Genomic DNA, 23558 nt, shown 5'->3' on the forward strand with positions numbered 1-23558 from the left:
TTTGCTGACAAATCCTGGCATTTATTTCCAGGTTTTCTTAAAGTTCATCTATCTTTTTTTATTTCAACAGCTTGATCAAGTTGTCCGTCAGAGAAATCTGTACAGTTTGGAACTTTTCCTCTCCTGTGCACAGAAACAGTTAAACGTTTTATTAAAGGAAGAGCCATCCACTGCAGAGGAAAACAGAGAGGCTGACATCCTCAGTACCACTGATACAGTGTGATTTGTGAAGCTACAAATCCCAATCCAGAAAACGATGAATATATTCTAACATTTGGGATTGTCTCGTTGATTGAAGATTGATCTGAAACTATGCTTGATAGAAATATTTGTTGATTATGTTCTTCGGTTTATTTATTTGTTTTACAATTTTTATCAGATTACGAATATGGGAGGGAAAAAATCCGTGGAGAAAATTGGTTTTATTTATGATTTTTCTTTCATTATATTTTCTAGTAGCCTGTGATTGAAGTTCTAGATAACTGCCGCAGTAATGAAAACGTTTCCCTGTTATGTCTGTTTTAAATCTGGCATCATGCATTGATGTAATTTATCAGTATTTTTGATATTTAAAAAAAAAACTGAGAAAAACATTTAATTATACAGATACAAATCCATTTCTATTTCCAAAGTATGTGCCCAAGTGTATTGCCTCAGGTGAGCGTGAGGAGCTTATTATTTCTTACTGCTTTTGATGAAAAACAGAAGAATCAGACCTGAAACATAAGAGTGTTGACAGGCATTTCTTTAGTCATTTATAAGCAACCCCAGCTCTACTAATAGAAAAGTTTAAAAACTAAATAATGCATCTTTTTAGAGTAGTGCAAAACATTTCCATAACCGATGTATAGTATGTATTTTACTTCTGTTTTACAAAGCTAGTTTGATTCCAAAAATTGTTTTCTCATGAAAGTACGATTAATGTGACTGACCTCAGTTTCAGGAAGACGTATGTAATTATGTGGAGACTGATACTGCACTGCCTCAGTGGAATTTCTGACAGAATAAGGAGTGCAGCTTGCTGACCTCAGATGCCCTTTCTAAACCCATTGATGGAAGTAGGAAAACTCCCCACTGACATTATTGGACTTCGGATCAAATCGTAGGTCTTCCTAGTCTTGCTAATGGCAGCATGGCAGGGGAATTTCTGTGCCTACACTCTGTTGATTGTAGATTTGGGGCCTTAGTTATAACAGAGTTCTGAATGAAATAAGGGAAAATAAATGTTCATGCTTAGGAATGTAAATAAACTGAGAATGATATCTCTGATGGTGAGCTTGTGATTCAGTGGGGGACTTACGGACATTTTTTAGTGTGGTTCTTGTTATTCAATGGTGGGGGGGTTTTGTTTGGGTTTTTGCATCAACAGTCACTTTTCATTAATTGCTTTTTTTATAACAATAAGCAAACACCAAATGGTTGCATATGTATTTGGCAGTATGAAATAAGTATTGCAGAGAGTTTAGGGGTTTTCAAAATCTTTTTTCATGCTTCATTTTTATATCAAAACCAAAGGTTTTGTCTTCTATATGCAAAGGTTCACTGAAGAAGTAAATAATGCTGGTTCTACTAGATGATGACCTCACCCTACAAATGGATGAAAATCCAGTCTTCTTTTTGATATTTCTTGTTTGACTGATCAGTTTCCATTTCTTCTGGCAGACCAAAAAATACTTCAGTGTTAATGAGTCACCTACTTATTTATAGTTCCTAAGCCAGTGAAATTCTTGGTTTTGTCAACTGCACCAAAGATGACACAGATGTCCACGTGGGATATTTTTTGAAAGTAGAGTCAGTGTAAGAAGAATTGATTGTCTAGTACTGTCTCACAATCTATGTTTAATTATGGAAATGTGGTATGAGCAAATCCCTAGATGAACTTGAATATTCATGTTTTTATCAGCATTCTCCTACTTAAGAGTTTTGCATTCTGACTTGCAACAATATGTAAAAGCACTTGTTGGAGGAATTATGGTTGGAGTCAGTAAGATTTCACTGGCAGCTATGGTGTATCTTTCCCATTAGAACATCATGTGTTGTTTAATCTCAGCTCTTGAATATTGTGATGGTCACAGAGAACTGTAGGTATTTTTTTCTTACCTTTGAAAGATTTAGTCCTTCAATCTTTCTCTCTACCCTGTAAGCAAAACAGCAGAATTAGACCACAGACATACAAGATCAGATTGGGAACTTGGATTACATTCAAAACTCCAACGCTCAGAGAAGAAATTTAGTTATCCAGCAAAAAAAGACCTATCCAGTGTGCAATCTTTGGAGTATGCAATAACCACCTCTTCTCCATATCACATCCAAAGTTTTAAAGCTTAATTTTATTTTTCGTTATTTCTGCCTAACTGTAGGAGAATACAGTTTGTAGAAATTTGGGAGGAGAGAAGGCAGGGAGATGTTTGCAAAACCCAGTCTGGCTCCTAGAAGGTGACACCACAATTATTTTTTTTTTATTATTTCTACATATAGACTGAAGAATGACATGTAAGAGCAAACAATATGTTCAAGGCCTATAGGATGGAACTTTGCCTCTGAGGCATGGCTGCTTGTGTAACAATTTTGGCAAGACTGATATGTAATGGGAGGAACAAGAAGCCCTAGAACTAATCCTTGGAATTGAAATTCAAGACTAAAACATTCAAGTTAGTGAGTCTGCAGTCTAGAACATCGCCAGATATATAACCATAATATACATTACACATATATATATATATGTTTATATACTTCATATTAGAAAGAAACCATAGCTCTTGTTATGTAGAGAAGTGTTTTAAACAATCGTGTGTGTTAAAAGTGACCTAAAAGACAGGGTAACGGTAGGTCCAGTGTATATAGCGGTGTCTCTCTCTGGTGTCAGTCAGGCCTGTTCTATTTTAACACTTCTACTTGATGGTCTAGAACAGAGAAGATCAGAACAGTGGGATTTGTAACTAATAGTTTACTAAGTTAATACTGAATACTGTGATATCATACAGTCCTACACATTTCTGTATGTTTCTGTTGGTTCCCTATCTGCTTCCATTACAGAATTCTAGATGAGCTCTGAGACTATGTGTGTACAAGACGTTAACAAAGAAGAAATTATTTGCCACACAATTTTTATATGCTGTCTATGGTTAAGATGTGGGAATATTTGAATTTTTGCCGTTCTCTAAGAATCTCATTGACAAAGTGACACTTGAATTCCTTGAAGCATTGAATTCCTTCACTCCATCATAAGAAGGCAGAACAAAGAAAAAGCGGTAGTCATTCCAGAGTCTGAGATCTCATTAGTATTTTGAGATTTTTGTACATCTTTACTTTGGCGTCTGATCAAAAGTTGCCTCATGTCCTGCCAGCTCAGTAAACGGCAATGTTAATTCCTGACTGTCTGAAATTATCCATGTAGACATGACCTTAAAGAGCCTAGTTCCTGTTCATACTGCAATTCCCTTTTAGCACTTCAGCCTCTGCTCTTCCATGGTGTATTTTTTATGTCCACATATTGAGCTTACAGATTTTTCCCCACCCCTTGGATGGAGGGAACCTGTGATAAGATGTCATCTCATTTCCTAGCAGGAAATAGCGACTGATAAAAATTTTTCATCAAGTGGATAGATATAATTTATGCTGACTTTCAGATCATGTATAGCATCAGTGCAGTTATCAAACCAACTTAGTCCAAATGTAAAATGAGCTAGCAAATGTAAAGTGAGTTATACCCAATCTAGCTTACAGCTAGTTAGCTTTCTTGATGCCAGATGGGTAGGTGTTAAAGCATACAGCACAGCATGGTCTAACTAGCCATGTACATCCTCCTGCTTCCCCAGCTGCATTGCAGCCTACACTGAGCTAACTGAAATATATCGTTTGCCTCAACTAGTTTACGTACTGTAAACTCTGTTGCAGGAGTGACTGACCTGTAAAAATTTTTACCTGGCTATTCTGAATACTGTCTAGAAAGGTTTTATAACATACGTGACATTCCTTTTTCAGCAATAGATTAATTTTTAAGCCTACATAAAACTAATAATACTGCAGTTGAATTAGGGTCACATTTGAACATTTGAACTTCATGGGGAAATCATCTGAGCTGCACTCTCTTTGGCTCAGGTTTTATATTTGCCTTTGAAAGCGTATGCTTCGTTAGCTGAAGGAAAGCACTGCGGTGTGTAGACTTCTCATTGTAGACATTACCTAAGCAATTCACTTGCCATGGTGGTGCAGTAGCTAAAAATGCCCTCATCAAGCTCCCTCATACGTGGAGCAAAAGGTCAGTCTTGCTTTTTGCCATTTGCCACATGCCATGTGGTAGGTGATGGTGTTTACATTTCTGTGGGAAGCATTGCTAGCATTAGCAACGTCCTGAAAGTGGTGAGAGCCAGCTGTAGGTGCTGGTAACAGCACAGTATTTAGCAACACAAAATAAAGATGATTAATTTTTTTTTGTTGATCTTGTTTATCATATAGCATGTATTTTAAACTTATAGCACCTTTCAGTGATACAACATTCCTGTGATAATAATACGAATCCTTATTATCCTGTGATAATAAAAATAATAATAATTTCCTGTGGTAGGTGTTGTGTCGCTATTTTATCCACATATTACATGCTGTGTATTTATAACGATTTCAATAAGCGTCAGAGATCCACATTTGTTTATATTGTCTTTAATTCCTCACATTTCAGACTTGCAAAACCAGCATTTTTTTATATGCTTTCCATTGTCCAGCATGGATAATACAATATACAAAGAAAGTATTATTGAATAAACATCCAGACTATTCTACTTTTTCCAGATGGCATTTTTAAACAGTTTGACAGCGAATACTGGGGAAAAAATGAGATGTTTATTAACACAAATATCCTAAAAATACAATTATCAACAAAATACTACAATTTGGGGTTTTTTCAGATTTGGTAATAAATCTGTATCAATAGATATAGATCGCCATCAGATGGCAACTCATTGACATTCATATTTTGTCTTCTCACAAAAGCCAAATGGATTTGCACCGCTTTGAGTTTAAAAAGCTTTTCTTAACTGGTCTGCTCTACAGTATAATGGTAGGCGGCCCTTTAGCCAAGGGAGAAACAGAATTGGTTTTGCTGAGTGAACTCTGAAGGGTGTTTCAGTTCCTGTACTACTACCAAATTAGGGCATCAGTTAAGATTTCACATTGATCTTGCTACATAAATTTTCTGAAAGATAGTTGGTCGTGATGATACATGGCCAGTCTCTGTTTCTGTGGCAATAATTTTTAAAATTCCATTACTTAAACATCCCACTCTTTTGTTGTGATAAATATTTAGAGAGCGATTGTAAAATTCTGGCTCCCAGGAAGTCAGCAGGAATTCTGCTGTTGGTTATTTCCAGCTCAAAATTTCATCCTTCCTCACCTTTTTTGCAATTGCGACTACAATGAATATAATGCACACAGCTTTGTCTTTGTATGATTCTGGAAATGTACCGAGAAGTCATTTCAAGAGATTTTATTACCAGTTCTTTGAAGAAAATGCCAGCATTTGTTCTCTTCATGGTATACTGGGGAAAGGGGATAAGCTGTTGGCTGAGGCCTCGGTGAGTGGATACATGTGTCTTATTACTACCCTACTACCACTAAAGACAATGTATTTTCATGTTCTTGTTGAAATAAGTTGCTTCTCCCTTGGTATGTCAGAACTAATAGCGACTCTGTAGTAGTCCCTACTGAAATGCCTAGAAAAAACACATTCAGTTATATCAACAAAACCACTATCACAAAGTTACAAATCAGTCCATATTAGTATCAAGCTTGACAATAGTGGAAACATGAAGGTAAATGTGATGTGCTACTAGTTGTTATGTAGCCCTTTGACTACCAGTTTTACTTGACAAAGAAAATGGAGTCATTATGAAATGCTCTATCTCCTGCTAATTCAGCTGACTGATGAAGTTTGCAGCTGGATAGTAGTTTTGATAAAAAGCTGGGTGAATCTTAATAAGTTTGTCAGGGTGAAAGAGTCGTACGAATGAAAGCATCTTGGGTTTTTTATGGATTATTGTTAGAACGAGTCAAAATCTGTCCTGGACTGTCAGTGGCCAAGGATTTCAGTGGCTGTCTGAATACAACAGCATTTGGTCTGTTTAACAGTAACACTGATGTTGGAAAGCATGATTATTTCAGAAAACTCTCCGTATCTGATTTTCCAACTCATGTCTTTAAGGAGTTTTTTGTGTGTTTTTCACATGTTCCTTGCCCTAGGGCAACAGGAACAGTGTTTTCATAAATGTTTATGAGCATGATGGTAAAATAAAAGGAGGAGTTGTAAGCTAGGTGGAATTTTTTTTCTCTCCATACTCTTTGGTAGTGAGAGCAAGGATATTTGAAAGAACAAAAGTTCTCTAGATGCAGAAAAAACAAAGTAATAGTATTGTGGTTGATGAATTGAGAGAGACTTGGTGAGGGAGTAGAGACAAAGAGGTATTCTTTTATAATGTGAACTTTGTGGTATATTAAGAGAAAGAAAAGACGTGATTTCACAGAATAGAGAGGGATGGCAGGTTCGAATGAGAAGTGCAGACAGGAGGTCCTGGATCCTTTGGAAAGTACTCATCTGAACCTACAAACTTCTCAGATGTAAACAGCAAAAAGAGTCACAAAAAAAGAAAGGTGAAGATTCACATGTTTCCTGTGCAGTTTAAAGAGTAACTGGTTTCAGGACTCAGAACTTCTCAAGCTTAACAGTGGTTTCTGTCAGGACCTAGAAAATTTAACCAGAAGGTCTCATCTCTCAGAAGATAGTACTGCATGAGAATCAGTACTTCAAAATGACACCCAAATCCTCAGAACAAAATAAAAGTTTATGCTTTCTAAATCTTCAAAGCATTTCAGGGCTGACATGTTGAGACCCAAACACATTAGTCTGACAAATGTCAATAGAGATTTCTGGGCATCCTGGAGAGAATGTTTTGGGAGCTTCTCTGGAGGAATGGTGCTTGCTGCCGGTACTACTGTATCAGGATGATGAACTTCATTGTTACAGTAATAGTAACATTGTTCTTGCTTCATTGTTACAGTAATAGTAAAAACAAAGTTATATACACAATGGGGAAGTTTTTAAATGTCTGCCAAATAAAATGGAAAGGGATCCAGATGTTGTGTTCAAAGATAATATATCATCTATTCGTCTTCTTGGGAATAAGAAATGCGTTTATGTCTCAGACAAAATAATTTTTCATTGACAGAGATTGGAATAAAAATGTCTAAAAGCACAAGACAGCAGTGCAAGGCAAAAGACTGATAGTTACACGATTCATGAATGACAAGACTACTCAGAAGAATACAAATAACTACAAGCAGGATCAGCATCAAATTGCACTCAATTTGATTATAACAATATGTAATATAAATATCATAGTCATAATGTGTGTGCACAGTTTTAAAGATAGTTTTTCTTGGTCAAATTCTTCAAAGAACAAGTGAGTTGAAGGAGGGGATGATGAGGTCATCCTCCACTGTATTTAAGAAGGATCCAAATGGATAGTAGATCGGTTTATTATATGTTAGGGTCAAAAGTTAATGCCTATTCTGATGTATAAGCATCCAGAAGTGCATGCTGGTTTTCACAGAGCAGTTGTATAGCACAACTGTCTGTACCAATTAGGTGTTCAATCATATTTTTCCTGCTGGTTAAGCTTCAATAAATCAAGCCAGTAAGTGGATTAAAGTCTTTTATGTGCCTTGTATACTGTTGGTGTCATGAATAATTTAATTACAGCTGCCTCCGGGACAAAGCTCAGAAATGTCAATTAACAACTTTAAAAAAGGTTTTCTGCATTATAGTGAAAGTTGATTCACAGTTTCTAGACTTTCTGTTGCTAAGCTCAGTGAAATGCATACTGTTCCCTTTAAAGAAGACAAAACTGGAGTGCCAAGTGTGCTTGGTTTTATTAATTAAGAAAGCCTGTTGGTCAGTAATATTTTTATAGTGCTCTGAAAAATATATATTATTATGAAAGAGTCCAGAAATCAACAGAACAGATGTATTCTTTGCTGACTGCAAATCAGACTTTGTTAGTGGATTTTACTCCTGTTGTTAATCAACAAGGCCAGGATTTTGCTATTGTTTCTAGCTAATGACTTGCTTTCTTGCCAGCGGAGCTTTGCGGGAAAATCAGCTATACCACCCTCAAAAAGCACTCTGACAAGGGAAGAGAGAAACACTAAGAAGCATTCCAGCCTGGAGTCCAGCTGGGGCCATGGTGCTTCCATCTCCAAAGATGTCATCCTGCCAATTTCTCTCACCAAATCTATCAGCCTAGTCAAAATTGACAGGGAGAACTCCCCACTTAGATTATAAGGTGTTCTGAATCTTGGAGGGAAATGTTTTATCGCGCTTTCACAGTGACGATGCATCTTGTACTCAGCAGTGGTTCCCGACATGCTGTGCTGCTGTATTGGCCTTCTAATGCTGAATTTCCCATAGCTGCCTGTTGTGCATTGTATTAAAGCTACTTCAGATACTATACTGAAAGGAAACTGGCTGCATAAAAAGATCTTGAATTTTATTTTCTGTTTCACTAGTGAAAACTGCTGGTATGTCTTTGCATAGAGGATGAGATTGGTAGTACAGGAAGACATTCAGTGTTCTTTTAATGAAAGGTATTGTATGTATCTTAATGCGTGTCAAGCAACAGTCCAGTGCCGTTAGCACTTAAAATTGGCTGATGAGACAGAACTACTCAGAAGACTGCTTTTCATCATCATCATCATCATCATCATCATCATCATCCTCCATTTAGGGATTTGTTTCATTTGAAAGGCAAATTTAATTACCTCTAAAACATGTGAAACAACAACCTGTTAAAAAGAACAAATAACATGACTTCCAGGTTTGCACAGAGATAGTGAAGTAGTCTTAGTCCTTTCCTTATGAAAGTCCTGAAGAACAGTTTTAGCCTGACCCATTAGGCTAAGCAGAACAAGGGCCTTTGCTCACTTTTGCATAGGCAGATATAATGCAATAGCTATATAACCCAGTTCTCCTCCCTTCATGCTTTCGCATGCTGTATTGTCCCAGACTTCTACAAACGGAGCGGGATGCTAAGATGATACTCATGTATACTTGCAAATGAGCTAAATATTAGTAGTTGTCACCACTATCAAGGTTTTTTCTAGCATGTATCAGCATATCTTGCAGAAATGACATCACATACCATTCAGCTTTGGGTTCAGCTTGGTAGGGAAGTGATGCATGCAGTTCTTTTGACATGTTTGAGGAATTGATTGCTTTTGATCCGTGTGTTTGCCTGTCATTAAATGGCCAGTGAACTAGAGCCCCAACATGTATGTGCTTGACAATGCTATAAAATCCTAAATAATCAAACATTAACCTCAAATATTCCAAGATCTTCAGATATTTCTGAAAGTCATAGTGGTTTTAGTCATTTTGATAACAAATAATTATGATCTTTTAGTGTGGCTTACAGTTTTGAAATCATTCAAGCTTTCTCCTAGAAATGCAAGTGCTAGAAAGCCTTCTTTGCCCTTTATGAAATCTAAGATTTACAGGATCCCAGGAGACAAGGTGTTAAGGAAAATATTGTAAATCAGATACAAATTTGCAAAAATGTTTAAATCAAATATTGTAGACCTATGACAAAATCACCAGGGGATCGGCCGTGCATGGGATGGCTCAGTGGTTCAGCTGACCCACTGTGAAGGTGTCTTCTGCCCTGCTTCTCCTGTGTTGCTGTTAACCTCAGTTATATGGTCTTAACTTCAGTTGCCCCTCAGGGTGAAGGTCTGGGGTTAGTTCTCAGGTTGGCTTTTCGCTAGCACTGGCTTAATTTGTGATCTTACAGTCTTCTGTTACTAATGAGAAAGCATAAGCATCATGCCATTCTGTCAGGTTGTCCTACCTGATATAACCTTAGAACTCTTCACAAACATTTTTTTAATTTAGATTATTCAGGAGAAAAGGGATTGCTCTCCTTCCCTGAAAAATGTCACAGCTCTAGGATACACTAGAAAACTGAGGACTTAACTTTGTGTAAAAACTGTAAATCCCAATGCAATCTGAGTTGGTAGACAGCTTCTGGTGCAGTTACCAGAGCAGCAGCCCCTGTGTTTCAATATAGTATGGATTCCTCACCAGTTCTTGTTGACAGTCTGCCACAAATGTGAATAAAATCATGCAGACCCTGAATAAATCACTCCCACATTATTTGGCTTATTACATACCAAACTGACAGGCTGCTAGGCAGCTTGGATACAGATAAGGCAAAAATGTGGAAAGTGGCAACAGCTTCATGTGTCAAAATTCTGTCGACGATCCTGTTTACAGGAAAATTTCTTCACATTAGGAAGTCCAAGTCTTACCTTACAATACAACAATACCTTACAATAAAACATGATAAAATGTGTAGGCCTGATATGCTCAAAACGTATATTTGCAGTAATTGTATGTTAAATATGATTGCCAACAAGCCAAGGAGAGCTTGGTACTACTGAGGAAAGATGGTAATTCTCTATTGATTACCCTGTGGATATATCCAAACTAAGTTTAAAAATAATGAACATAAATAAACCTGGCTAATCGCAGGTTCTCAGTGGAGGCAGAGTTTTTTTCAAGCATATTGGGTCCTCCTAGAAGTTCATTAAAGTGAAGACAATGCAATGGACTTGACCCATCAGAGCACACTGAATACAGTCTTTCCCTCAGTTGACTGGAAAGTTAGTAGAAAATGACTGGTTCTCATTTACAAAACAAGACCAAAAGGCAGCTTGTGTCTGTGCATGGAAAAAGGGGAAAATCTGTGGAAAAATAATGCTCCATCAGCATTGTAAGGAGTTCTCATTTAGTACTGTAAATAAATAATGATTTACTACTGGAATAGGACTGAGTTAATAATATTAACTATGGGAGACTCTTTTTTCCAACCCTATGATGTTTGACATGTAAAGCATTGCAAATGAATAAATGGCCATGCTGAAGAGTCATTTTTATTGTGATGTCAAAAGCTCTGCTGCTATGCATTTCCCAAGGGAAGCAGCATTGCAGAGACCAGAAGGAGGGTGGAGCAAATGGCCCACCATCATTAGCGATATTACCGGGACATTAAAATAAAAATTGATAAACTTGCTCAGAACAATCAGGCTTTCAGTGTCCCCTAGGAAAGGCCTGTCTTCACCTCTTCCAGAGCGTACTATGGACTGGTATGGTAATTCTGAGGCATGTGAATTTTGCACACATATGAAGTCCACTCATTTCAAAGTGAATTCAGTGCCTAAGGATTACCTGGTAAGCAAGGCACAAAGCGATGATTGCAAAGAGTGGTCTTGAGTTATCAACTTACAGTGTGGGCTTTCAGGGCTAGTGGAAGCTCTTTATTTCCAACAAGAAAGTAATATCAAGCAGTAAAGAGAAATTAAGAGCATCCAAGAAAAAATCTGCCTAGACATAAATGCAATCCAAGACTGAACGAATGGCACATGCGCCAAAACTGTTTGCAATAAATGTGAAATAAAAATAGCAAGTTTAGACAATTGTAGCCAAGATAAGAAACATGGTGCTAGGCTTCAAAAAAAAAAAAAAAAAAAAAACAACCAGAAAAACCCCCACAATATTTTGCTATTCTGCAAGTTCTCCTCAATTCTGAAAATTCTTCTCAATTCTTTTGGCAACAAGCAGAGAAATAGGTCAGTGAATCCACCTCCAGAAGACAGAGCTGGTGATTCAGAAAAAAAGGTGAACTTCCAGATGCTGGGACCGAGGGCTTTGTAGTAACAGAATAACAGTAAATACATACTGTATTTGGGTGTTGGTGTCAAGGCTTTGGTGAAGGGGGGCTGCAGGGGTGGCCTCTGTGAGGAGGGGCTATGCAGGGGCTGCCCGGTGCTGTACACAGCCAGTCCCAGCTGGCTCCAATGAACCCACCCCAGAGCACAGCTGAGCCCCCCAGCCAAGATGGTGGCACCTCAGGGAAAACATATTTAAGAAAGGACAAAACGCTGCACGGGCAGTCAGGAATAAGGAAAAGAAGTGTGAGAAATAACCCTGGAGGCACTAAGGTCAGAAGGAAGAGGGGGAGGAGCAGCTCCAGGCACAGGAGCAAAAATTCCTCTGCAGCTCCTGGGGAGACCATGGTGGAGCAGAGATTCCCCTGCAGCCCATGGAGAGGCCCACACAGGAGCAGATACCCACACTGCAGCCCTTGGAGGACGCCATGCTGGAGCAGATGGATATTTCTTGAAGGAACAGAGGCCTGTGGAGAGCCCAGACTGGACCTTTTTTCCTGAAGGACTGCAGCCCATGGAGTGACCCACACTGGAGCAGGAGAACAGTGTGAGGGGGAAGGAGCAGCAGAGAGGAGCTGCTATGGACTGACCCCAAAAACTGCCATTCCCCATCCTCCTGCACTGCTTGGTAGGGAAGGGGCAGAGGAGCTGGGAATGATGGGGTGAAGTTGAGCCTGGGGTAAAAAAGTGGGGGGTGGAGAGGGGAAAGAAGTTGTTTTAAGTTTTGTCTTTGTCTCTCACCAACCAAATTAATTTTAATTGGCAATAAGACAAATTTATTTTCCCCAAGTCGAGTCTGTTTTGCCTGTTGACGGTAAGACGATCTCCCTGTATTTTCACCTTATTTTTCTCCCCCCATCCTGTCAAGGACGGAGAGTAAGCAAGGAGCTGGGTGGGCATCTGGCAGCCAGCCAAGGTCAACCCACGAGACATGCACTGACATTGGAGCCTCAGGGACAACTTCTTTAAGTGGATACCCTCTTCAGTCATGTCAATGAGGCCAGAAAACCAATGCGAGTCTCCCATAGGTCTTTCCTCATCTCACAATGGTGTTACATTGTCAGCAAGAACTATAAGCATAAGAATGGGAGAAAAAGCATAGTCTAGAGGAAGAGGTTGGTGTGCAGTGCCAGTGGTGAGGAGAGACTGCTCTCAGGCTGGAGCAAGTCCTTCCTTCCTAAGCACGCATTTGCTTATGAGAGTCCTGGCAGTGTGAGAGAATGGCAAATAGAAAGTTGGGTGAACTCAACTAGCATTGAGATACTCCATCCTGAATGCTAGAAGACTGGATGAGAGAAGATAAGGAGATAGCAAAGCAGCTGATAAGAGTGGAGCAAGTAGCACTGGGAGCTGGCACCAGACAAGTCAGCAAAGCAGGGACTGAACTAAATACAAGACTACAATAACAAAAATCACAAACAGAGATATGAGTAAGAAATGCTGAAAAGAATGAAAATGGTGGTTAGTGAGAGAGTTTTGACAAGACTAATCAGAAAGAAAAAACAAATAGTGACCATTCAGATGTAGAGCTATGCTTGGGGCAGGGGCAGAGAGGCAGGGGACCAGGAGGAGGATGAACTTCTGTGTAATATTTGCTTCAACACACGCACTATTAGAGTTGGAGAGTGGTGCTGAAAGAGATTTAAATAGAGTTGATTTCCTGAGCTTGTAATGAGTCCATGCACTTTGGGTTTGGCTGAATTTTTTTCCATTTTTCTTTCTTTTTTTTTTTCCACAGGAAGAAGTAATAACATTTTCAAACCGACTGTAGTTCTGGTCCAAATCAGTTTTAAGATTCTAGGTTGGGAATGACAGGATCAAATTCTCACAAGCCTTCTCAGGAGATTATGGCCCAGCAAAGATTAAGATATTTCTGCTGTCTTGATCTGGATCCAGAAATTCTTTCCACTTCTGAGTCTGCTTTCCAGCCAGTGCTGCTAAGGTGTATTTGCATCAGAAGAGTAGACTCCAAGCGGTTGTTTTTCTCTCTCCTTTGTCCTCTTCTCTCCTCCCATGTCCTAACCCCCACCACTCGCCAAAGTTTCACTCCCTCCTGTCCCTACCTTGTTGCCAAAAAAAAGGAAAACAAAAACCTCACAGCTCACCCTCCTTTTTTTAATAAGATCAGATTTTGAGGCTTTGGTTTTGACTCATGTCTATATGAGGTAAAAACCACTCAGCTTTTTTTTTCCCCAGTCTTAAAACCTGATGTTGCTTTGGGTTTGTGGTAAAAAGAAGATTAATGTCCTCGTGTATTCCCAATAACAAACACTTTTCTTTTTCTTTTGCATTCAGTTTTTGCATTGATTTTGCAGAATCACACAGCCTGCTGGGCTAGATTGATAACTGGTCTCAAGCCAACATGTTTTTTCCTATGTTCTTAAGTGTTCCTGCTGACTTCTGTTTTCTGACGTGTTTTTGGATTGCCATGGTACGATGTTGTCAAGCAGAAATATAATTGTCTATTTGAGTTTTTTTCATCTTCTGTCAAAATACTTCACAAGGTGGCCCTCAGCTTTAAAGGCAGGAAGCACAAATATACACACGCACATCCAGAGATACACATTCATCTGTCACAAATGTCACTTTGGGCTAATCATGCAGTCCATTTAGGAAGCTGTAGTTGAAGGCAGAGGAGGAGTTTTGCAAATCAAAGCTTGACTGCAGAGTCGCTTGAGCAGTGACTCACTGAGTAGCCGTTGTAAACAAATTAATTTGTGCCTCAGTTTACTGCACTGTAAAAATAAAATGTCACTAAAGCGTTTAGAAGTTGAAACGCTATTCTGAGAACATACTACGGTGATTTCTAATTCAGGTGGCTATTGATAAGCGTCATTTTGACTGTATCTCCCCTGAGAAATAAGCAAATTGGTGTTGAAAAGCTGCCATTCCGAGCAGCCATGCACTCAGCTCATTCCTCGTTCCCCATGTATTGCTTTGTTTGTAAGGGTTGTAAGGGACATTTTGGTTGTTTTCTTTACAGTGGAAAATGTGAAGCACAAAACAAGCATGAAGCAAAAAAATTTGCTAATGAGTGCTAAGAAAGGTAAAACTGTCAGCATCTTTTTTTTAGGAATCATTTCCTCCATCAAGAAATCTGTGCCTTCTTTTTATGGGGGGAGGTAAAAAGCAAGGAGTTGGTGGGGGGGAGTAGGTTGTATGTAGATGTAATGATTAAATGTTAGCTTTGTGTCTTTTTTTTTTTTTTTTTTTTTTTTTTGCCTGCTAGGAGCTATGTACCATGGTGATACATAAACAAGAAGTGACCAATTATTCATGTGAAAAGAGGTTTCATGAATCAGAGGAAAACAGTAAATTATGTGAAAAAGCGCATTTCACACTCTTTTCAGGATATAATTATGACAACATAGAATCTCTATAATAACTATGCATGTTCTTTTTAATAACCTTTGGGGGTGGGTGGGAGAAGGGGTTCTGATAGTGCTGGAACGATTTGCAACAAACCCTTTCTCCTGTTCTGAGGAGCAAAAAAGCCTACTTTAGCTGTCTGCTCCGGTATGGCTCACTGAAGTAAGTGCCAAGTGTGTAAATGAAACCCTGGCAGAACTGGCAAGCCTACAGAAGGTCAAGCCCTGAAACGCATGTTGTTTGTTAGCAGAAGCTCTAGCAGAACACCAAGGGCATGGTGGGTGCAGTGCCACCAGTTAGCATCTCTGTCCACAGGAGTGCGTTTTTGCTTCTTTGGTGGTACGTTGTATGGAGAGAGTTTTTCCAAGTACAGAGGAGGAATCTACTCTTAATAGATACTGTGCATTGCATGTGTTGTTCTTTGCGTGAGGGACTTAAGTTCCAACCTCCTGCATGGAGAGTCCACTGGCATAAACACCCTACCACGCTTTTGGCCTGATCTTGCGATTGGCTCTGCCTGAGGACAGGTTTGTTCTGAAGTAGAATTCCTTTGACTTCGCTCAGTCTCCAAGATGCCGCTTATATCCACCAAACCCAGAGAAGGCAGTAGGGCTGGGGAGCTAATGCTGGCAAATAGCTTTCAGGTAGCAAGTAAATGTTTTCCCTTCTGCTTTTAAGGAAATCATGTCAACCAAAATCCATACTTGCCTTCACTGCCCAGTGCTGCTTGGCTTCATGATCTGCTACAGAAATCCCTCATCTGTTTTGTCCCTTGTATGCATCTAGCTAGTAAGAACAGGGAGCCTCACCAAACTGTGCAGGAGAAGGAAGAACAGAACATCTCCAGCAGTGTCAGAGCTGTTTGGTTCTCAGGCGCTTTGCTGGTTTAGTGTTGTGTTAGCCATGGAGATTGCTGTGCCTGCCTGAAACACTTTGTTACAGAATGCAATGTCTGAGGAACATTATCTATCTGCGGCTTCGAAAGGCAGGCAGTGAATCTGACACACCAGAGTTCATGGTTCCGAAAGTGTCACCCCAGTGACTTGATGAGAAAAGCCAGATACCCCACAGCAAGGGTTTTAATAACATCTTTCCATTAGCAACTAAAATCCATAAGAATGAGGTCAGAAGGGACATGGAATATGTAAGACTTGAATCCCATGACTTGACATAAAGTGGTAATGAGAAAAGGAATTCTTTTAGTCTTAAATCATAAAGTCAAGAGTTAGTAACACCCAGTTTCTGGATCTGGAAGCCCTTCAATGAAAAATTCATGTGTAGAGATGAAGGCAGAGAACCATGTGTAGACAGGATAATCTTCTGATTATGTGGTTCTTGCTTTGAGCCTTGCTTTGAGCCTGCCTTCAGAGGCTGCACTTCTTTCTCATTGCTTGGTGCATCACATGGACAGCCATGGATTTGAACGTCAGGGATAATGTTCCTCCTATCAAAGGAAATGAACTGAGAGTTGTCATTGATTTTGTTTTATTTTGTTTTAGTGATTTTGCCCAGGATGAAATGATTGTGTAGGGTGCTGGTGACTAGACTAGAGAATCAGGCCCAGGACATGACCACCTTTGATCTGAAAGTGGTGGATGAGGAGGAGGAGGGGAGGGGCTGGCTCATGCTGGTTGGGAGGAGTCCTGCTGCTAAAACCGCTCCTCACATCAGTGGTGCTGGCTGTTATGTCATGTCACAAACAGGACGAAAAGGAGCCAAGGTGCCCCCCAGTCTCCACTTTACTTTTTGTTCTTATCACCATTCATCAGGTGCCATGTCGCATTAAATATTTTCCATCTGCTTTTGGCCAATATGATCTGGTACCGCTCAACAGCAGAAACCTGTTGATTCTGGACTGCTAACTACTACTGGCTGGCACACCAAATGGTAGGGTGACTTAACTGTGGTGGAAGACAGACAGAATTGTTTCCAATGTACACCTAAGGAGGCCCTCAGTAAAGCAAACATTGACTTTGGAGAAGGACATTTTTTTTTTTTTTTTACCTGTCTGCTGCCAGCAGGCTGTAAATAGGATCCCTATATTTTTCCCTGTTGATACTAACCCATGTTGGAGCTCATCAGCAACCTTTAAGCCAATAGAAGTTGCTGAGCATTGCTAGAAGCCACACACACCTCAGAACAGATTAGGTCCGTACTGTTCGTCACAGACCGGTTAGAAGGAGCAAAGGCACTGCAGGCAACACTGCAGCCCACGGGTGGCCTGTGACTGCTGGTTTGCTGGGTTCATCTTGCCTTCATGGACTAACTCCCACTATTAGAAATCATATAGGTATGAGTTTCTTCCTGGAGCAACTTGTTTGCTTTATTTATTTGGAAAATTTCAGTAACTGCACTCACCACAGCTTCTCTTTCTGCTGCTGAACTTGCCATAACTAAGGCTCACTCAAGAATGTTTAGTCTTAACAGCGTGTGATTTCCCCTCGTGATTTCTGAACAACATACTGAATAGATGTGCTGGTAAATACATTTCCAGATAAACTAATGGTATCTCAGAAATGACCCGTTTCTCTGGAGACAGAATGCCACAGATCTCAGGCTAAAAAAGACCTGGATATCCCATTCCATTCCCCCCCCACACCTCCAACTTTAAGATCAGTGAAACATTTAGAACAGAAAACAACCTATTTTTAGTACAATCACACAGTCACTCTGGGTATTATTTATATTTAAATTAAAACCAGCTTTTAGGCCTTCAGCTAACCCAGAATGCTAATGTTATTTAAGGAGAAGGGGAAAAAAAAGTTTTAAAACAGCTAAATAATTAATTTGAACCTGGCATCACACACTGAGAGGAAACAACAGCACACTGTGATGGCTACTTGCTTTAGAAAGTTGGTGGAAAAAACTGTCAGACGTGCCATACATTCACGCAAAAGTGGCTACCAGGGCATGGTTTACAGAAGTCACGTGTATGCTTTGTGGCAAAGCAATAGTTAAAACATTGCTTGGGCTGAGTCAAATACCCAGCAGTGCCTGTTTGGAAGATTTTCCTTTGAGTCACTTTGTTTGAAATGTAATAGATGGCTGGTCAATCTGTTGTTAGAGCCTCTGTAGTTGTTGCCTGGAATATTATTCCAAAATGTTTACTCCACAGAGGTGTCTCATGAGCGGTACCTCTTACTCATATATGTCACTTTTTTAGGAGGGGTAATTTGAACTTGCTGTGGTTTTTTGCTCACATCTCGCAGATGTTCAGACAAGCAGGGGTGTTTCCTTCAGTCACCCTGTCACTGCATACGCTTCCAAGGTGAATTCAGGGCCAGATTTAAAAGTGACTGAAGTGAACAGAAAGACAGAGTCAAGTATACTCAGAATCAAAAAGTATTTCCAGTACAACCAAAAGCTCTGCAAAAAAGTGAAAGAATCAGTGCTTCTGCTGACTGGTCACAGGAAGGGGTCAGTGAGATGCCCAGGTATATTTCAGGAGATATTCTCATGGAAGTCAGTGAGTAAAGACCCTTGACATAACAATCTCTGATATTCCCAAAAGCCCAGATTCACGAGGTGTAAACATGTTTCAGCAGAGTTTTGGAAAAGCCTGGTATGTTTCTGAGGCAAAGGAAGCTCTATGTGACTTATTGCTTGCCAGATCTTTACACAGCCATCCACTGTGGTCCTTAAACAGACGATGTGCTCCTGCCACAAACTCCATGCAGTCTGAAAGCAAAAGGGAGTTGGAAAGAACATGGGGTTGATGTGTTTGACCTAAAACTTCAGAGTACCTCTGCTGCCAAATCCTTTTGGTGGGTGATGGTGAACTGGGGCTTGTGCTGGTGTGCAGTGCCAGTTTGAAGTGAGGAGAAGAGCTCCAGCGTCAAGACCTGGGATGCTCTTTGGCATACACAGAGGTAGGTAGCATCCTGAGTTAGCCAGCAGCTTCTGAGACACAGACTCCTCCTATAAAGACTAACAGACATGCCTCACTTCCTGCTGCACAGGCTTTAGAACTGAAGAGTTGGCTGTTGTAGTCCTACCAGTCCTCTGTTATTTCTGCCTTCAGAGTGAGGCTGGACTCATGATCTCTTCTTCAATGTACAGAATTGGGTCTGGTTGCTGTTTTGGGAACAAGATTAATTGTCTGCAAAGGTGTGCCGGGGACTCTGAGGGAATGTACTGCATTGCTATCCCTCATGGCATAAATAGCACTTGATTCTTCTGACGTCTTAGAAAGCTTCTCAGCTTCATTCTTGCAAACACCACCATTATAGAAGAAATGAAGGAGAATGTAATCCAAGCTTTCCTGCCCGAAGGCAGATTCTGCTGCTGAGCAGTGATACTACAAAGATCTTTTCAAGGTTATATGCAAAGAGATCTCTGTCTCCACAATAGCATCCCACAAAGTCTCACCTGGTTGGATTGACTTTGATCAGGTGGTCACCAAATTAGTTTGTGCTATTTCCGTTCACTTGCTGGTTTAAGCAGTTTCCACTGACAGGTTATTTCAGGTTATTTTGCATGTAGAATCTATTCGATAATCATTGCTTTAAGAGAAGCTTTGTTTTGCACTTTATACCAGGAGGTATGTTTGATTAACTGTCCTTTTCAAATATGAAAGTACTGAGGAAAGAAATGGTCACTTTCCCAGTGAAAACACTGTAAATTGCTCTAAGGGATTTGTTTTTCTTGTGTCTTTTAAAAATGCTATCTCTTTATGCTGTTGGCTAGGTTCTAATCTTGATGGCTTAGGTAATTTAAATTGCTGTGTCAACCTTTGCAGGTGTAGCAGATGCCAATATCACACTTAACCAGTCTGTCAGAGCTATAGCATGGGCTTGACGGGGCATATCAGCTGGTTCAGATGGCAAATGCTCTCATACTGTTCGCTCCGAGGCCTGTGACAGATTTATGACCTGCCTGTATTACAGGAGATCATGAGTTAGTGTTGGTTTACAGAGGGACTCTGGAGGATAAACAGAAGGCCCTCATGTGAAAAGATCCTGGAAAGTATCAGGGGGAAAATGCTGGGATCTCTCCTGCTGTCCACTCTGAGAGTAATGGGGTGCTGCAGCCTTGCTGGGAAGGGGAGATGAGTCCCCTGGCAGTATCCCAGGGTCACGCCGTGAGGCCATACTTGCAGCACAGGACTACAACCCTTCTCTGGTACTTTGCCTCCAGGCATACGGTTGGGAATTATAGAGGGCTGCAACTGGACGAAGAACTTGGGTAAGGCCTGCGCTGTGGCAAGGGCTGTCACCGGTGATAAAGCATCCTGAAAAATCCATACCTGAAGTGAAACAGTTGTCTGCTTGGGAGGATGGAGTGGCTGAACTTGTCTTGTGTTGGAGGGACTGCTTAGCCGATGACCATTTCCCTATCTCCTGATCAATATCCCCTGGCTCACTCTCTCCCCACCCACACTTACCTCTTTTTAAATCAAACAATCAAGCAAACAATAGAAAACATGTGTGTGCTGTCAATTCTGTGTTTTAGTAAAATGTCTAGCAATTAACAGGAAGCAGTTGTGACCTCATCTGGCAACATATAAAAGCTGGTTCTAAAAATGGTGTTTAAAACAGTGACATCCAATTGGTAGCTGCCAGAGAAGGACTCACACAAACTTTGTTTAAGTATAACCTGATTTTCAACATGAAGGAATCTGGAGATGTTTTGACATATTTACATTATGCAATGGCAGTGTTAAATAGGAAGTGAGAAGTCAAATTTTTTCTTAAAAACCCCTATTTATGTTTACATACCCAGACAAAATTAAACACTACAGTAATGCCCTACTCCTCTTTTCCTTCCCATAGTTTTGTCCCACGTCTCTGTTGTTTACATTCCAGTTAATCTGAGCTAGCTGATGGTTGAAGTCAATTACCTCATTATACTTTCTGTGCAAATATAATTGCAAATTACAGATTTATTAATGAAACATCTGAAGCTTCCAAGAATCATTAGCAGGCAGGATGAAAAGTTGCATCCTATGCATGCGCCAGGATTACTTATCATGTTCTGTATACTTAGGGAAAAACATCAGAAAACCTAGGCAGCATAATTTAAAGCATAAATCTGACATTCTGTAAGAATATGCAGTGGAGATAACAGCTTAGGGGTTGGTTTAGCATTACTCAACGCTGAGCTTGAGACATTAGAGTGGGAAGAAGGTAGCTCTCCTTCATCATTATGTCCCTCCAGGTTTAATTGGTGCTTACTTGGAGGCAGGAATGAGTTTGGGTGACATTTACAGAAGCTTAAATAAATCCTTTGATAAATTATTCTGGCCCAATAGGTTCAATAGGTGCTTTATTAATGGCATTGTATTTAGGAAGGTCTTAGCTTTCCTTAGAGCAACTATTGTCCATCTTGTCCCAGAAAAGGGAACAGTGAAAAGGGACTGTTCTGGTATGTCATTTAGGGAATGGTTCAGGATCTGATATGCTCGAGTTTGAAATCAGCGAAGGTAAAGAGCAATAGTAAAAGCTTGCTTATTTTTCTGATTCAGTTGTATCTCTCTAATATCTCCATAATTTATTTTGATATTTGTATTGCTATCGCTGATTTTTAAGATGGGAATCTAAAGAACGATCTCATATCCAGAGATGGATTCAGATCTCTGACTAATGGTTCCCAAACTGCGGGCAGGTGTTGGTGCAAAGCACCATAGAAAGTTCATGAAACTTCCTTGCCCTTATGCTGTAGAAAATATGAAAACAAATAAAGGGCCAACATGTTTCCAAAAATCTCAGCAAGAGATAAAATGGTTGAAGGAGTTGCATGGGCAAGGGAGAAACCTCTTGTTGGAAGCCGAGAGAAAACGCTTAGCATGCAAGATAGAGAGGTAGAAAAAAACGTGAAGGCAACAGTGGAACTCCCATTCACTTCTAGGGAACATGCTTTAACCTCTCATCTTCTCAGTATTAGAAGAGATTAGGAGAATTTAGAATTAGACAAAATATACTGCCATTTTGTGCTGCTTTTGGCTGGGATAGAGTTAATTCTCCCCCCCATAGCCGGTACAGTGCTGATGACACACTGATGCTGTAGTTGCTGCCAAGCAGCGGCTCAGTGTCGCTCAGTAGCGCCTGTGGTAGTCAGGGTCCCTCCCAGCTTCCGGGGCCCTGCCACGTGGGCAAGGTCCGGGAGGGGCGGGGCCACAGACAAGGCAGCTGACCGCGACTGGCCAATGGGATGTTTCATACCATATGACGTCATGACCAGTACATTAACCGGGGCAGTTGGCGCGCGGGAGGGCGGTTGCGGCTCAGGGAGGGTCAGTGTCGGGTTGGCGGGTGGTGAGCGGCTGCATCACGTGCTCTTTGTTTTGGTTGTTCATTCCACCCTCCCCACGGCTTTCACCTCTCTCTCTTGTTATTTTCCTTTTCATTATATTATTGTTGTTTATTTTAATTATTAAACTCTTCTTATCTCAACCCGTGAGTTTTCTCACTTTTACCCTTCTGATTCTCTCCCCCATCCCACCCGCGGGGGAGTGAGCGAGCGGCTGTGTGGTGTTTAGTTGCTGGCCGGGGATAAACCACAACACACTTATAGGAAATAATTCAATAAGAAGTTTGATTCTAAGGACCTTTGCGGCAGTGCATAGGTTTTTACCTGGGTTAAAGATTAATACAATTGGCTGGACTAAGACAGAAAGTGCAAATATGACAGGCGATGAATTATATTATGTAAAGATGCTCCAAAACTGCCTACCAAAACATCTGCCTGTTTTTTAAAAATGTGTTTTCAGCTTCAACTTTCAGCTGTAGTTTTCAGCTGTGAACAATTACAAGCTTATGAAACAGTTTCTAAAGGTACTCCCTGCTCCATTGCGTCTCTGTTTCTAGGTTTTGTTTAAAAATTTTTCACTCTTGGATGCTGCCTGAGAGTAGAATTTTTAAAATCCAGTAGATATTTCTCAGAAAATGCTATGGAGAGGTTTTCCAGTGGGTTTTTTGGAAGAGGGAGTGATTGTAGAGGAAGAATCATAAATTTACCCATAGCAACAGTGAAGGGAGTATGAAGCTTGCAAGTTTTTCTCTATTTTATAGAGGACTTGAGTCTTTGCGTGGTCTGATTAAACAGTGCTATTACTGAAAGGATTAGAATCTCCAAAAAACATCAGCATAGTGTAAACATCCAGTTATAGCATTACACACTTATTGAAAAATTAATGCAGCGTAAACCCTGACAGATTTCAAAGCCTTCTTTTTATTTTGCCTGAAAGAAACTGGAAGATTGCATCCCGCTATTTGACCACTCTTACGGTACAAGTATTGTTTTCTAATGTCTGTTTGGACTTTTCCACATTCACACAACTTGTGGCATCTTGGCATCATGACAATTTGTGCCAGTTGCCCTCATCTTATCACTGTGCATCTCCAAGAAAAGTCTGCCTCCATCTGCTCTAAACCCTGTGATCAGATAATTGCAGACAACAATAAGGTCTACCCTTCACT

The 23558-nt window shown here is 40.2% G+C and overlaps 1 protein-coding gene across 4 annotated transcripts in view; it reads left to right on the top strand.

The window, feature by feature from the left end:
* Positions 1-4563, top strand: part of CCDC91 (coiled-coil domain containing 91) — a 160201-nt gene extending 155638 nt beyond the window's left edge. For all 4 annotated transcript variants that reach the window (XM_064462006.1, XM_064462017.1, XM_064462024.1 and 1 more), the window contains one exon: positions 71-4563. In XM_064462006.1, the coding sequence (XP_064318076.1) occupies positions 71-223 (153 nt within the window). In that variant the 3' untranslated portion in view covers positions 224-4563. The remainder of the gene's footprint in view (positions 1-70) is intronic.
* Positions 4564-23558: the final 18995 nt, after the last annotated feature.

The sequence above is a fragment of the Phalacrocorax carbo genome, chromosome 1, assembly GCF_963921805.1.
Source record: "Phalacrocorax carbo chromosome 1, bPhaCar2.1, whole genome shotgun sequence".
NCBI lineage: Eukaryota > Metazoa > Chordata > Aves > Suliformes > Phalacrocoracidae > Phalacrocorax > Phalacrocorax carbo.